The sequence below is a fragment of the Venturia canescens genome, chromosome 5 (assembly GCF_019457755.1).
Source record: "Venturia canescens isolate UGA chromosome 5, ASM1945775v1, whole genome shotgun sequence".
NCBI lineage: Eukaryota > Metazoa > Arthropoda > Insecta > Hymenoptera > Ichneumonidae > Venturia > Venturia canescens.
In genome coordinates, this window is record NC_057425.1 from 11,201,695 (window position 1) to 11,214,988 (window position 13,294).

Below are 13,294 nucleotides of genomic sequence, written 5' to 3' on the forward strand. Positions count from 1 at the left end.
TTCGCGAGCCAATAGCAACGAGAATTGTTAATTATGCACGGGTCTCATCTCGATGTGAAAATAATCGTATATAAACATTTATAAGCGAAAAGCCCGATGATGCTGCTGAGCTGGACGAAATGTATACGCATAGCGAGTAACAAAATCTTCGCAGTCGTTTCGATCCAGAACGTTGCACGCTAAAAAATACCACAATTGTTTGTGTAAAGGCGGCCATTCGAGCCATTTTTTAATGCGCCATAAATTCGTTGAAACGAAGCACCTGAAATCGCGATTCAATAATCACGATGCTCGCCCCTTTATTTTGTGATTGATTTCGAGAAGCTCACCCGCGCGGAACGACGCGCGTCAATTCACCAATATTTTGATCGCAAACACGCACACACGTCGCTCTCAAACTCGGTGAAAACGTGTCCGAGAGCACGCGCGAATTAGGAGCGATAAAAGCTTTCTTTTATCGTCGCCGCGCGCGATCGCGCAGCGTCGTCGTTCGAGTAGATAAAAATCAAGGATCAACGCCGCGAGAGCCTTTGTGATTAATGAATTGTATTGTTAAAATGATCCAAGAGCGATCTCGTCGTCGGATGTGTGAGGAGCGGAGCTGCGCGAATGAATGAAAAGTAAAAACATGAAACCGTTAAAGATATTTATAGCGATAGAATACATCGCGATCCAGACGATCGATTGTAATAAAAGTCGTCTCCCGACGACTATCTCGACCGCGCGCGCTAACTCAACCTACGCCAGGCGCGCACACGCAGGCTCAGTACAGCCTCGAGTGGCGCGCGTTCCTGTCCACAGAATTTCTCTATTCATAACCCCTTTGATACGCTCGTTATGCGGATCGATCATCAAGGTCTTCTTCCTCCCTCAGGGCTAAACCGAGATGGAACATCGACAACGATCATTTCCCGACCAAGATCATCTCCACGATTCACAAAAGATGGAGTCAAACTGCCTGAACAGCCGCCAATCAGGGCCCCGAATCTCACAAAAACACCACTTACGGAGCAAATTATTTTCCTAAAGGGATCAAGAGGATTATGCCTGAGCGACGATGAGCCACGAACATTCGTTGTTGTGACTACTCCGACCACTTTTACAGGCTTATATATCTTCATTTATAATAAAGTTTAAGCTTAACGTCTCAAAAACTAACGCGAAAGTGTAATCGGATCAAGTTGTCGTTGGAAAGGTATTGCCTGGAGAGGAATTTCTGGTCTCGATTCTTATTAGAGGAAAATAAATATTCAAATTTTTGTACACGGAGTTGTGAAATTTGACTGCGGGGACAAGTTGATGAAAAGTATTCATGTCTCGCTGAAATTTGCAACGTTGGAGTCCAACGAAATGATTTGAAATTCCAGTGAACCTCCAATTCTGTTCCCCGCCGAATTTGCAATTGTACGTTTTCAACCCACAACAATGACGCGTGAAATAAAAAAAGGATGCTTTTTTCGTTCGTTTCGTTGGACTCCATCGTTGCAAACCTCAGCGTCGTAAATCGCATTAATTCTTGCAAAGCACTGTGAAAAATGTTAAATATTTTGCGGAATTTTCTTTGAACGATAAATATTATTGAAATTATAGAAAAATTCAATTTTTCTTCCATAATAATGTGACGAATCGCGGCTCGTCGCCGCGCTATCGTTATTTAGGCCCTCGAATCCACGGATTTGAAAATGGAACCGAGAAAGTTAAAAATTTTTGGGAAGCGAGGCGGCCTCGGGAACCGTCGAAAATGGCGTTGTTTCCGTTCGATCTTCGAGTGAAAAATTTCTCGAGAATTTCAATTATTTCGAGGTGAAATTATGAGGGGAAAAACAATTCAATTCTCGTATTTTTATTCCATTCGCAATAATATTCAAACGGAGGCTGCGAGCAAAGTCAATTATAATGATGAAAAAAGGCATCGGTGCTGCGGGAAGAAAGACTTTAAGGTCGTGGCAAGACGAGAGGAGGAAAAAGAGGGAGAAAAAAATTGATGAAACGCTGCAAAGCCGGGGCAGAGCAGGAGGCTCGCAATCGATTGACTTGTCGATTAACCCCGCGGAGAGATGAAGGCCTCGAGAGGTTATTAATACTGCGCACACTCGTACGCGCGCGAGCCTCTCGTACAAGGAGCGTTTTGAATTTCATTGTCTCTCGATATCGCTCTTTATTCCTTCAGTCGCAATATCAAATTTCGCTGCTCTTTTCTGCCCCGGGAAATTACTAATGTGTATCAGCCAAAGGATTGGCGGCGTGAGCACATCGGCATAGACGCTTGTGTGTGTAACCGTAATGCGACACGCTACGATGCGCTCCAAGTTTACACGGATCGACGCTCCGATGACTGCACATATGAAACCGCGCGGGAGCGCGTAGCGAGTAAACGCGATCAAACGGCGGAACCCTCGCGTATATATGAGCGAATGAAAATATCTGCGAACTCGATCGAGCTCGTTCTTTGGAAAGTGCCTGAAAATGTAAGCCTAAAATGTGCGTGAACGTTCTTCGAAGTTTTCCTTCTAATTTTATACTCTTTTTTACAGATCTTTGTGCGCGAGAATTATTTCGACCTTTTATCTTGGCCATTCAATTTTATTTTTTGCAAATTCACTCCGACGCTCATCCAAAAAGAAAAAACTTTTTGGATGAGCAGCGCGACGCGAGAGCCGGATGTCCCTTGAAAGCATTCAAATCGCACACGTCTCGTTTCACGTAGGCATAAAAAAAACTGTTCTCGTTTATATTTTATCTCTGCGCAGCGGTGAACAGAGGCTTTGCTGAAACTTCCTCACTGGATAGAGCGATAACGCGCGCGGGGCTTCTCCCTCGTCAATTACGAAACGAGAACGCGCCGGTTGGTGTTCTTTTAACGCAAAGTTTGTTTTTCGACGGTGCACGGGCTCATGGGAAGCGGCGCGTTGCGCAATTTCCGGAAGAGCGGATTCGCGATCGTCGAGATTTCGTGGCGCGCGAACAGAGCGCCCACAGAAGGAAGAATTGGGAGAACGCGGGGTGGGAATTTCACAGCGAGGATTTTCCCATACAAATTATATTTGAAACTGCTGGTGGTGAAAAGCTCGATCTCTTCGAAAGGAAAAACCATCGAAATCGTACTACTCGTCAAGGAACATCGAGCTCAACGCGAAAAGACGATCGGAAGTTCAATTCGTCGATTCTCATTCGAGAAAATGAGGAAAGATTTGCGAATGTGCGATCGCACTCTTGATTGAGACGCTCGTAAGTTCTGAAATTTGGAGAATCCTCGTCCGGCCCGGGTACCGTGAAAAAGCTTCGTTCCATCGTGCGAGCGTGTAATACGATGCAACAAGCCGTGTCCGTGCCGAGAAGAGAGTCAAGCCGGCCTCCGCTCACGCATACGACGAATGAGAGTGAACTGCGCGGGCTGCATGCTTCCGTGCGCGATGCTCGGAGCGCGTGAAAAATGAATTAGCGTTCGCATAGAAGGCGCCCCCGCGGCGTTCGAGTCCGTTGGACGAATAAGTTTCGAGCGTGTTCGTATGAGCTCGGAGAAAAGCGAGCGAATAATTTTGCGCGAAGTCTCCGAAGGATCTTTGCGTCCGGAATACAAAGCAAGCCAGAAAAGCTGATCCTCCGATTGGATTCTGCGTAATAAAAAGCGATTCGCCCGTGGGCGAAATCCCACGAATTATGTAAACGCAAACTTTGAGACGCGCGGTGAAAAGATAAATTTGAGAAAATAAAAATATTGATAAACGGAAGTGCGCGCGAGAAGGAACGTCTCCGCCGTTCGGCGAAGGAGCAACCGACGACACGTTTCGCGTTTGAGAACACGGAGAGAGAGAGAGAGAGAGAAGGATCGATGGATCGTTAAGAAAAGATGTCCCGAGGAGAGAACGACGAGAGGAGGGGGAGAAAAAGCAAGAAGAAAAGAGGGATCTGCATACGATCGTCGCTCCAAACGGAGCTGTGGATGGATGTCGCGGTTGCAGCTCTCGAGCACATGCATAAAATGCATTTTTCTTTTGTTTCACGTTTATTTTTAACTTTCTTTTCAATGGTACTTTATAAGGGTCCAAAGAGCTCGACGCTCGGTGTGTGTCTCTTTTCGTGAGTGACGGCACAATCCTCGATGCTTTACTCCGATATTTCTCTCCCGTTGGATATCTCTCGGGGAGCGAGACAAGGGAGAACCGCGAACGCGAGGAGCGCAAGATCGGTAAATCTGCGGAGAGGCGAGCGGCTATATGCGATAGCGCAGAGGGCGCTTCGATCGGGAGACGAAGACGAGTAGGACGAGGAGCAGGATAAATACGTCTGGGAATGAGGGAGAGAGAGAGAGAGAGAGGGATGAATGGAAAAGCGGAATATCCTCGCTGGGGAAGACACGAAGAAAAATAACGACGACGAGACTCGACGAGGGAGAGAAAGAGAGAGAGACTCCGGGGGAAATGAAAATGAGGAAAACAGGAGAAGAGACACGGCGAACGTTTGTAAATCGCAAGTGTCGAAGAATAATCGAGAAGAATGGCGGACGGAGGAGGGCGAGAGCAGCGAGCAACGGACCGATGGAGTATGCGGAGAGTTCCTCGTCACGAAAGAACTCCTGGGATCCCTTAATTATGCGGTTTTACCGAGAGAGTTTGAGAGAACGAAACGAAAAGGATCGGAGCAATTGTCCGGATCGCGGCGGGTTGAAGAAAGGAGAGAGGACGACCGAGGGAGAGTCTCCCGGGCGGAATTTAAAGAATCGTAAGAACCAGGGCAGAGAGTAAGAGGTTGGGAAGGATCGATGGGAGCTGAGCGGAGAGATAAACGACGAAATAGTCAGCGCGCTCTGCTCTCCGCCAAGCGCGTATGTCTCACTGTGGATTTAAGGATCGTCGATGCTCGCGAATGCAAATGTCCGTCATGGGAGTACATAGAACACGCGATAAAGACGAGACTCGCTCCCTGCAACCGTTGGAACCGATGCCCTTTTACAGTTCACAGACGCCGCTTTGATTTCGCCGAGATACCCGCCGCTCGACGTTTCCTCCATTCCGCGGACCAAGATTTCCTATCCGCTAAAACCGCCTCGACCGCGCCATCGATCTGACCCTCCCAAAACGCCAGCTTTTCGCCTGCTCCCGCACATCGAAGAAAAACATTTTTTTTCACCGAGCCCCGAGGATTTCGAAGCAACGTTACGAGCCCATCTCACGGGCGAACGAGTCAAAGCCTCTTGTATGAGAAAGCGCCGTGTGTCGTGTGCGATACGCGCGCGCCCAGCACACCCGCCGAGGAGGAGAGAGGATCACAGTTCGTAAGGAGAGAAGAGAAAGCCTGAGAACGTTACTGCGAGCGGGCGAGTTCGCCATTCTCGCTCGGCACACACAAACCACCGTGCACACTCGCGCTCGTTCCCTCGTACGAGTAGAACGAGGCGACCCAGCAAGTCTTCGCGTCCTCCTATTCACTTTTTCCTAGACGCGCGAGATCGCTCCTATCGCCAACGGGAGCGTCCCCCATCTCCGCATAGGTTTTCCGTTCCGCATACTATGTGCGCTCGACGCTCGTCCGCTGATCCGGAGTCTACTGTATGAGCACACGTGCACTTTGCCAAAGGCGATTGTGCATCGACGAACGTTTGTAGCTACGAACTTTTTTACGTTTCGTGCGTACGCAGCGTGTCCTCGACATCGAGAATTACACTTTTCCCCGCCCTTGAAATTCAATATGGAGGAAAAAACATTTGCGATGGACCAATTTTTGGTTTCACGAAGCATCGCGGTGGAGGAATGACGCTGAAGTTTCCAACGTTGGAGTCCAACGAAATGGTCTAAAAAACTCTCAAATAATTCCAGTAAATCTCCAATTTTGTTCCCTCTCCCGAATTTCCAATTCATCATTTTTCAAGCCACATCAATAATTCGTGAAATAAAAAAATAATGAATTATAAATCTTTTTTTCGTTCATTTCGTTGAACTCCAACGTTGCAAACTTCAGCGTCGTGTGGAGGACGAAATACTACGAATTGCCAATTCGCGCGGGGTGCAACGAAGTTGGAGAGTTGCCGACATCGTTTGGCGGACTGCGTCGCAAAAGTCCGGCGTCATTAAAGTTTTTTTTCTACACTATTTTCTTTGATGTTTGCAGGCGCGTCGAGACTCCGCCGAGTTCCTAAATCTCGCTCATTTCCAACGCATGAGAAAACTCAAGATTTTCCGGAGCCCCGTCGTCCGAAAATCATTGACTCATCCGACCTTTTGCGAATGGAAGCGAGCGCACGCGTATCTCGACCGTTGCGATTCCGAGGCAAGCCTCGAGACTCGTCTGCGTGCGATGCGCCAATCTCGAAAACTAAGAATTGCCAATTCGGCAGGGAACGAAATTGGAGGGTTTTTAAAACCATTTCGCCGGACTCGGACGCTGCAAGTTGCTTCAGCGTCGCAGGAGAAGTGCACAACGCGTTGCGTCGCGCGGCGGACGTCTTCTCGAGGTTACACACCGATTCGCTCTTTCATTTATAAACAGATTCGTCGATCCGCGCGCACCCTTCACCGAAGCATCCTATTCGCTCTCCCCCAGCATATTTCAATAGGTCCACGAGTCTCTCGATCCTCAAACTCACTGAATAAAGATGCGATCCGCATCACTCGGATCATTCGCCGCTCATCAGTCGTTTGACAAGTCCCTCATGAGTCGAATGACACTTGAGAGAGGAGCCAAACTTTCCTGCCTTTTCGAGACGCGACAAAAAAGCAAGAAAACATTGCTTCGATGTTACGAGAAACGTACACGGTGCTCCGAACTCCCGAGGCTTCCTGGAAAGCGGGGTTGGGCACCTGTCCCTCAGCGCTCGTCAACTTCTAGCATCGCTCGTGTTAGCTCGATGGGAATGAGAGCCACTGCGCCGAGGATCGTGAAACGCGAACCACGTGTGGCCAGGCCGTCGAGGGGCCCTGTCAAGGACCCGCAGGAGCGTATATTTTATGCCGGAAATGTATTTTCCTTGAGGCCCACAAAAGACGGAGGAATCCTTCAAATTTTGGAGGAAGGAAAGTTTTTTTTCGTGGGAAATGCAACTTTGTGCGGACGCTCGAATCGGGTGGATTCGGCTCCTCCTTTGACGTTGAGCAAAATCGGAGGAAACTCGAAAAACCTCGTTTTTTAACGAAACTCAAAAATTTCGGAGTAACCAACATATTTAATTGGCTATTTTACGAAATCGCGCATGCAGGGACTCGGAGGAAGGTCGTGAATCGAAGGGCAGGGGTGGATTCGATTGCGTCGATTTAATGCAAAATGTAAAAAAGGCCCGAAAATCATTTCCCCGATCTGCGGACGTCAAAGGGACGGGAAAAAAAATGTTTAACGTGCGGAAACTTTGAGTTCCGGCAATTGAGAGTTCCCATTGAAGGACGGAGTGTAAAAAACTGCATTATTTTCGCGAGCATAATACAGTAGAATTGTAGTGAACGGTGAAAAGTGGAAAAGAAAAAAAAAACAGAAAACAAGGAACGGAGAAGGGATCGTGCGCGCGACCGATGTTTTTCGAGCGGTGAATAAAGCGTGAAGAGAGGCAGCAATGTCGGACGTACGATTCGGAATACTAATGGGAAAGTGGCTCGGTGCACAGTTTATTTTCATTGGTTCCAGCACGAGAGGAAAGAAGGAGGAAAAATATAGAGATTCCTGGCTTCAAATGGGGTTTAGGGAGTGTTAAAAGGGGCTTTAAAAAAGCATGATATTTTGAAGAATCGGCGTGAATAAGACGAGCCGGGCTGCGGCTGTCCAATCGGAGAGTAAAAGTCGTGCGCGAATGCGCGCCGGCGCCAGGCGTCTCGGCAAACCTGTTGCCTAGCAGCAAAGATGCACAAGGGCCGGCCTCGACGGCTAGGCGGTTTATCGAGAGTTTCTCCGAACGCGATTTTGAATTCCCGAAAAAGAGGACTTTGTTGGACGAATGGAGGAGGGAGTAGGAAGCAAAATAAGGTGGAAAGAGAGTCGAAGAAATGGAAAAAAAACGTGTGAGCTCACCGTGAACGATCGGAAGGTCAACGACGAGGATGAGCAGTGAAACGAGTACGACGACGGCAGCTGCTGGGTAATCCAAATATCGCCGCGGCCTCAGCATCTTGCCGTCGTTCTTTTAAATATTAAATCCAAGGGGGGCACGCACTTTCAGTTGAACGAACAAACCAAGAGAAATAAAAAAATAAACAAACAAACAAACAAACAAACTATTCGCGCACTCATCAGACTTCACGCGCACCGTGACGACACACTACGAACCGAGGACCCGTCATTTGGACTGATTTTTATATTTTTCTCTCTTTCCCACCGAATTATCGCTTTCAAAACACATTCGATATTTATTCGTACATCTGTGTTCACGTATTTCTGTATTTATTTGTGTGTTTCTATACGACGACGCCAAATTAATGGAAAAACTCAAACGTTCGCGAAAATCGGGTCCCTCTGGTGGCCGAGAGAACACTCGCGATGTTCTTAATATTAAAATATTATTATCGATAATTGAATCACTAAAAGAATGATGATTATTATAATGAAAACTATTAAAGCACGTGGATAAACTGATTTTATCCAAATATCACTTTCATTCACTCGATTATCCGTGATAATGACACAACACCGTGTTTACATTCGTTCGTAATGTTAATAAACGTGGTTTAGACGCGAAGAGTCATAAGAGGGACCCATATACGAGCACGACTGCGTACCAAACACTTCTGGGGTTCTATTGTTCGCTTAACGCGCTGAAAGTAGTTCCCTCTCGGATGCGCGCGCACCTGCCTCCCGGGGCCCTCTTTCTTGTATCAATGCGCGCCTCAAGATGGCCGCTGGCGTTCGACCAATCGAAAAAATCGTTTTCACGAGGGGTAAGCGCCGCGGACCCCTTTGGCCCACCGTGCGTTCTACGGCCAGCTGTTTCTTCATCCCCCCGTTTTACGAAAAAGGGTCGCATCCCCTCCTAAATACGGTTACGTCCGCGCGTGTACAGTCAGCCCTCGAAATACACCGACTCTATACGACTTTACCATGAGAGTCGCGACTCGGGCTGCCCATTTTTTTTTCTCGTCAATCGATTTTTTAATTGCTCATCAATTTCGAGACGAAATTCCAGCGAATTTTTTAAGTCAAATTTCCGGAGTAGAATATTGCTGGGAAAAAAGCATTTTAGAATAAATTTTCAAGCTCCATTCGAATTCCTTGCTCAAAAATCGGGCTTTTCGGAGCATCACGAAAAAATCGTAACTCAATTTTCCAATCGTCATGATTCTCGAATAAAAAGTTTCTCGCTTTAGTTTTTTATCGAATTCACTCGTTCGCGTGCGAGGGCATCCGCTGTTTACGGCGGGAGCACACGCGGAGGGTGGGTTTCGAACGGGAGCGCGAGAGTCGAAGAAGCGACGCGGGGAGCTCGAAAGGTTCCGTTACCTTCGAGATACCTCAAGGAATGTTTATTTCGCCTTAAAAAAAACAAACAGGAAGCGCAGCCCTTTCGATAAACGGGGCTGGCTTCGTCCGGGGAAGAATCGAAAACCGTTGCTCAGGAAACGCGGTCGATACTTTTCCGCAGTATTGTTGAAAAAATGACAAATGAAAATGATTTTTCTTCAAATCTGTTGAAGAGGGTGAATCACGAAATCGAATAAATAATCAGAATTTCATCAAATTTGGTGTTAACATTCTTCGCTGGCATCGAGTATACAAATACAATTTTTTTTCAAACTTTTTCACCACACGGAGTAAACGGATTCGTTTCGTATAGCGAGAAAAATATATTATTTTTCAAGAATTTCAAAAGCATATTTAAACACCGATTGCAAACAGCATAGTATTTTTTGAATTTTCCAATTTTTCGTTCCTCGAATGCCCCAGAATTATATTTTCTTTTCTTTTCGAGTGTAAAACTGTATTGTAAATCACAAATTTTTATTGTCAGCATAGTAAATTCTATGATAAATACACGAATATACCCACCGAATACGTGTGACATTTTACCATGCATGAAGATTTTTTTTTAGGGTTGCCCGAGCATAATTTACAACATAAACATTTGAAGTGACTGAAAAAACAAAAAATAAAAGATCTTTTCGCTATGCGGTGGACGGAGAGAAAATTTCACTAAAAACTGCTGTGCATGGTGCCACAGAAGTAGGGTTCGATATCGGCAATATTTATTAAGGTTGATCCTCTGCGACAGCCCCGACCAAAAGTTATGTACTGTCAGCATATTAAAAGGCTTGATAATTCGTTCAGATCGTAATCAATAACTTTGTAAAGAGCCTATATACGTACTCGGTGCCAGCAGATATAGTAAAAATATCATTTGCTTTCGTAAAATTTATTCTAAAAGTATTTTTGATCCGACATCGTGAGTAAATTTTTTGACGGAACTATCCAGGTTACGCTTCAACACACAGAAAAGGTTGTCTATACAGACGACATTCGCTTGTTCGCTTGCAAAATATATCGTATGCAGCCTAAACCTTCGTACTTCCCGAGGCTATATCTGTCAAACTAGATGGTCAATCACCTTGATTTCTTTTCACAATATCTGTGATATCCTGCTCTAGCTCCTCCTCGTTTTTTATAAACTTCCTAATTTTAGTACTAGCGGCAGAATTAATAATGTGCCGTTTGCTTATGCATGGTCCATATGTTACGTGTTAATTGAGTCAACTCCAATTACATATATCTCGGGTTCGGGATGGTGAAACTTGTTAAAATTTTATAGAGGTGTTGTTCATATGTTAAACAATACGTATGCCAAATTTAAATAATTTCCTAATTTAACTGTCTCGTGGAGGAACCACCTTAATTCTTACGAACACAGATGGTAATTTTTTGTGAAGCGACTCGATGATATTGAAGAGTGATGTCAAAATAAATACACCGGTATATATTATCGTACAATCGCTAATGAAATTCTGTTATTTACAACAGTTCATTTCCAAACACTTTGGCGTATGATCGATGCTTGTGTTCGAGCTCCTCAAAACGACATAATAATTCTACTTGACAGTTCATCGTCGCGAGTTAACATAAATTTTACAACGTTTCCTTGGTGAACTATGTTAGGAAAAAATAGCACAGTTCAAAACTTTGTGTCACAACAAAATACGCAATTTAGAAATTTTCATTCAGAATTTATTTGGAAATTCGAATACTTTCGGTAAAAAACTTCAAAATGGGCGATACAGAGCCCCAATACCACGGCAGCATAGTAATTCACAGAAAAATCGATTGCCAGGGCAAATCCGAAATAAAATTACAACGAAATCGTAATTTTTGTTTATTTTTCCGTTCGAAGACGTTTTTCGTCGATGCAGATGTGCATACTCAAAATCTACGACGTTGAAGTTTGCAACGTTGGAGTTCAACGAAATGAACGAAAAAAAGATTTATAATAATTAATTATATTTTTATTTCAATTTTATATTCTTACTATTTTTTTCTCTCCGTGTGGATAGAACAGTTCAGTCGAAGTTCTCTATGCTTATATAGTTGAACTTTAGTGTTCAATTACTCGAGAGCTGTGCGGTAGAAAAATATTTAAAAAATGTCTATTGTCTTATATATTTTGAAAGAATACATTTACCAAATTTTATGAAATTCTTTATATTTTTAACATGGTTTAGCATGGCAACACCGTATCGTCGCGATCCACCCTCCTTAAAATATTTCGGAAACGGCGATTTTGATGGTTTTTTTTCTCCCGACGCTTTCATCGCGCGGGCATGCTTGTATTCCCGATGGAAAAAAAAATAGATGCGCGCAGCATAGGAACGAAACAAAGGTTGGAGGATCGTACCCTTAACGATCGGGGATCCCGCATCATGCGAATCCTCTCTGATTGATGCTTTTTCATTAATTTCCCATGGAGTCGTTGCGCAGCGGCCGCCTCGCATTCGCAGCGCTCGGCACAGCCGCCGGGCGTTGCACAAACTCGCGTGCGAACACGGGATGCGTGTTAATTCGTTAGTGCGTTGGTGCATAGACGCGCAAAAGCGATTTAATTGTCTCGCTAATAAACGCATTAATTAGAGCGAGCGAGCGTCGACAAAGGGAGCTCGGGACTCGCGCGAATCTTTCTTTTCCGTCTTGTTTCAACAGCAGACGCAATACGCTGCGGTCCGCAGCAACCACAGACGATTGCCGACTGCATCGAACGACGCGAAATGCAAAAAAAGCATGCTCCACGCGTCCCTCCATTATTTATTTATCAAGGAAGAAGCCTCGAGGGACTCGAGGAGCGTTATGAATCTTTTTTTAAAAGTTATGAAACTTTTTTACGAAAAATGATGATGATGCTGGACACGAGGAAACAAAAATTTGTGGATTCAAGAAAACTTTTTTTGGGACAATCGTGGGGAACGAACGAAAATTTTGTTCTTGAACAAAGCTTCCGTGGGTTTGATAATTCTTGAAAATTTAATGAGCAAAATCGCGTTCGTGCGGCCACCGAATCAACCAAATGTCGAGCCAACAATTTTCCTTTTCTTTATCCCGCTCCAGCAAGTACGTTGTTGTGGAATCAACGAATTTGTTTTGTTTTCTTCTAAGTGCGTAAGAAACGGAAAAATGTAATTTATAATTTGCGATTTAATTAGTCACATCCGCGGTAATAACAGGGGAGCAGATTCTCCGGAGATTCCGCTGCGATGTTTCCCTCGTGAATCCATCCACGGCATAGCGCTCGGGAAGAATTATATTTTTCAAGAAGAAGAAACTCATTAATTTTAGAGAAGCCCTCGTTTAATACGCTCGATTTTGCTCTTCCGCTAATTTCCAATCGTTAAATAACCCGAACGAAACTAAAATGTCTCAAGAATTTGAAAAAATGATTTCCGATCCAGCCATCATCGCTGCTGAACGACGGAACGGTCACCGAACCGCGAGTGCTCGCGTTTCTTCCAAACGGTCCAACTAAAAAAGTGAATAAACTCGTCGCATATGCCAATCGATAATTCTTCACTTTTTCAACGCAGTACCGCGACATTTTTCATACAAACGCGAATCTCATTAATCCCGAAACAATATTGTGCGAGATGAGACTCATAAAAACCGAAGTTACATATGCTTATAGTCGAATGCGAATTGTTGATACGTATAAGAACGAGTTTCGTGGAATTTTGGCCACCGCCTTTCCGCAACGGGCCAGTAGTTAATATTCCTTCGTTCCGTAGCGCACAGACGCACAGGATAAAATAATTATTACAAATTCGGGTAGCGCGATCTTCGAGGAAGCATCCGAACGATTAATTTAAAGCGAAGAGGAAAAAAAAGTAAGGCGGAGCGCGAGTTCGAGATA

The 13,294-nt window shown here is 45.0% G+C and overlaps 2 protein-coding genes across 3 annotated transcripts in view; one reads left to right on the forward strand and one right to left on the reverse strand.

Annotated features, from left to right (window-relative positions):
* Positions 1–8,313, reverse strand: part of N (neurogenic locus Notch protein) — a 186,785-nt gene extending 178,472 nt beyond the window's left edge. For both annotated transcript variants that reach the window (XM_043420223.1, XM_043420222.1), the window contains exon 1: positions 7,993–8,313. In XM_043420223.1, the coding sequence (XP_043276158.1) occupies positions 7,993–8,089 (97 nt within the window). In that variant the 5' untranslated portion in view covers positions 8,090–8,313. The remainder of the gene's footprint in view (positions 1–7,992) is intronic.
* The window catches only part of LOC122411451 (nucleoprotein TPR-like), a 32,257-nt gene that overhangs the window by 5,230 nt on the left and 13,733 nt on the right, over positions 1–13,294 (forward strand). The window lies entirely within an intron of this gene.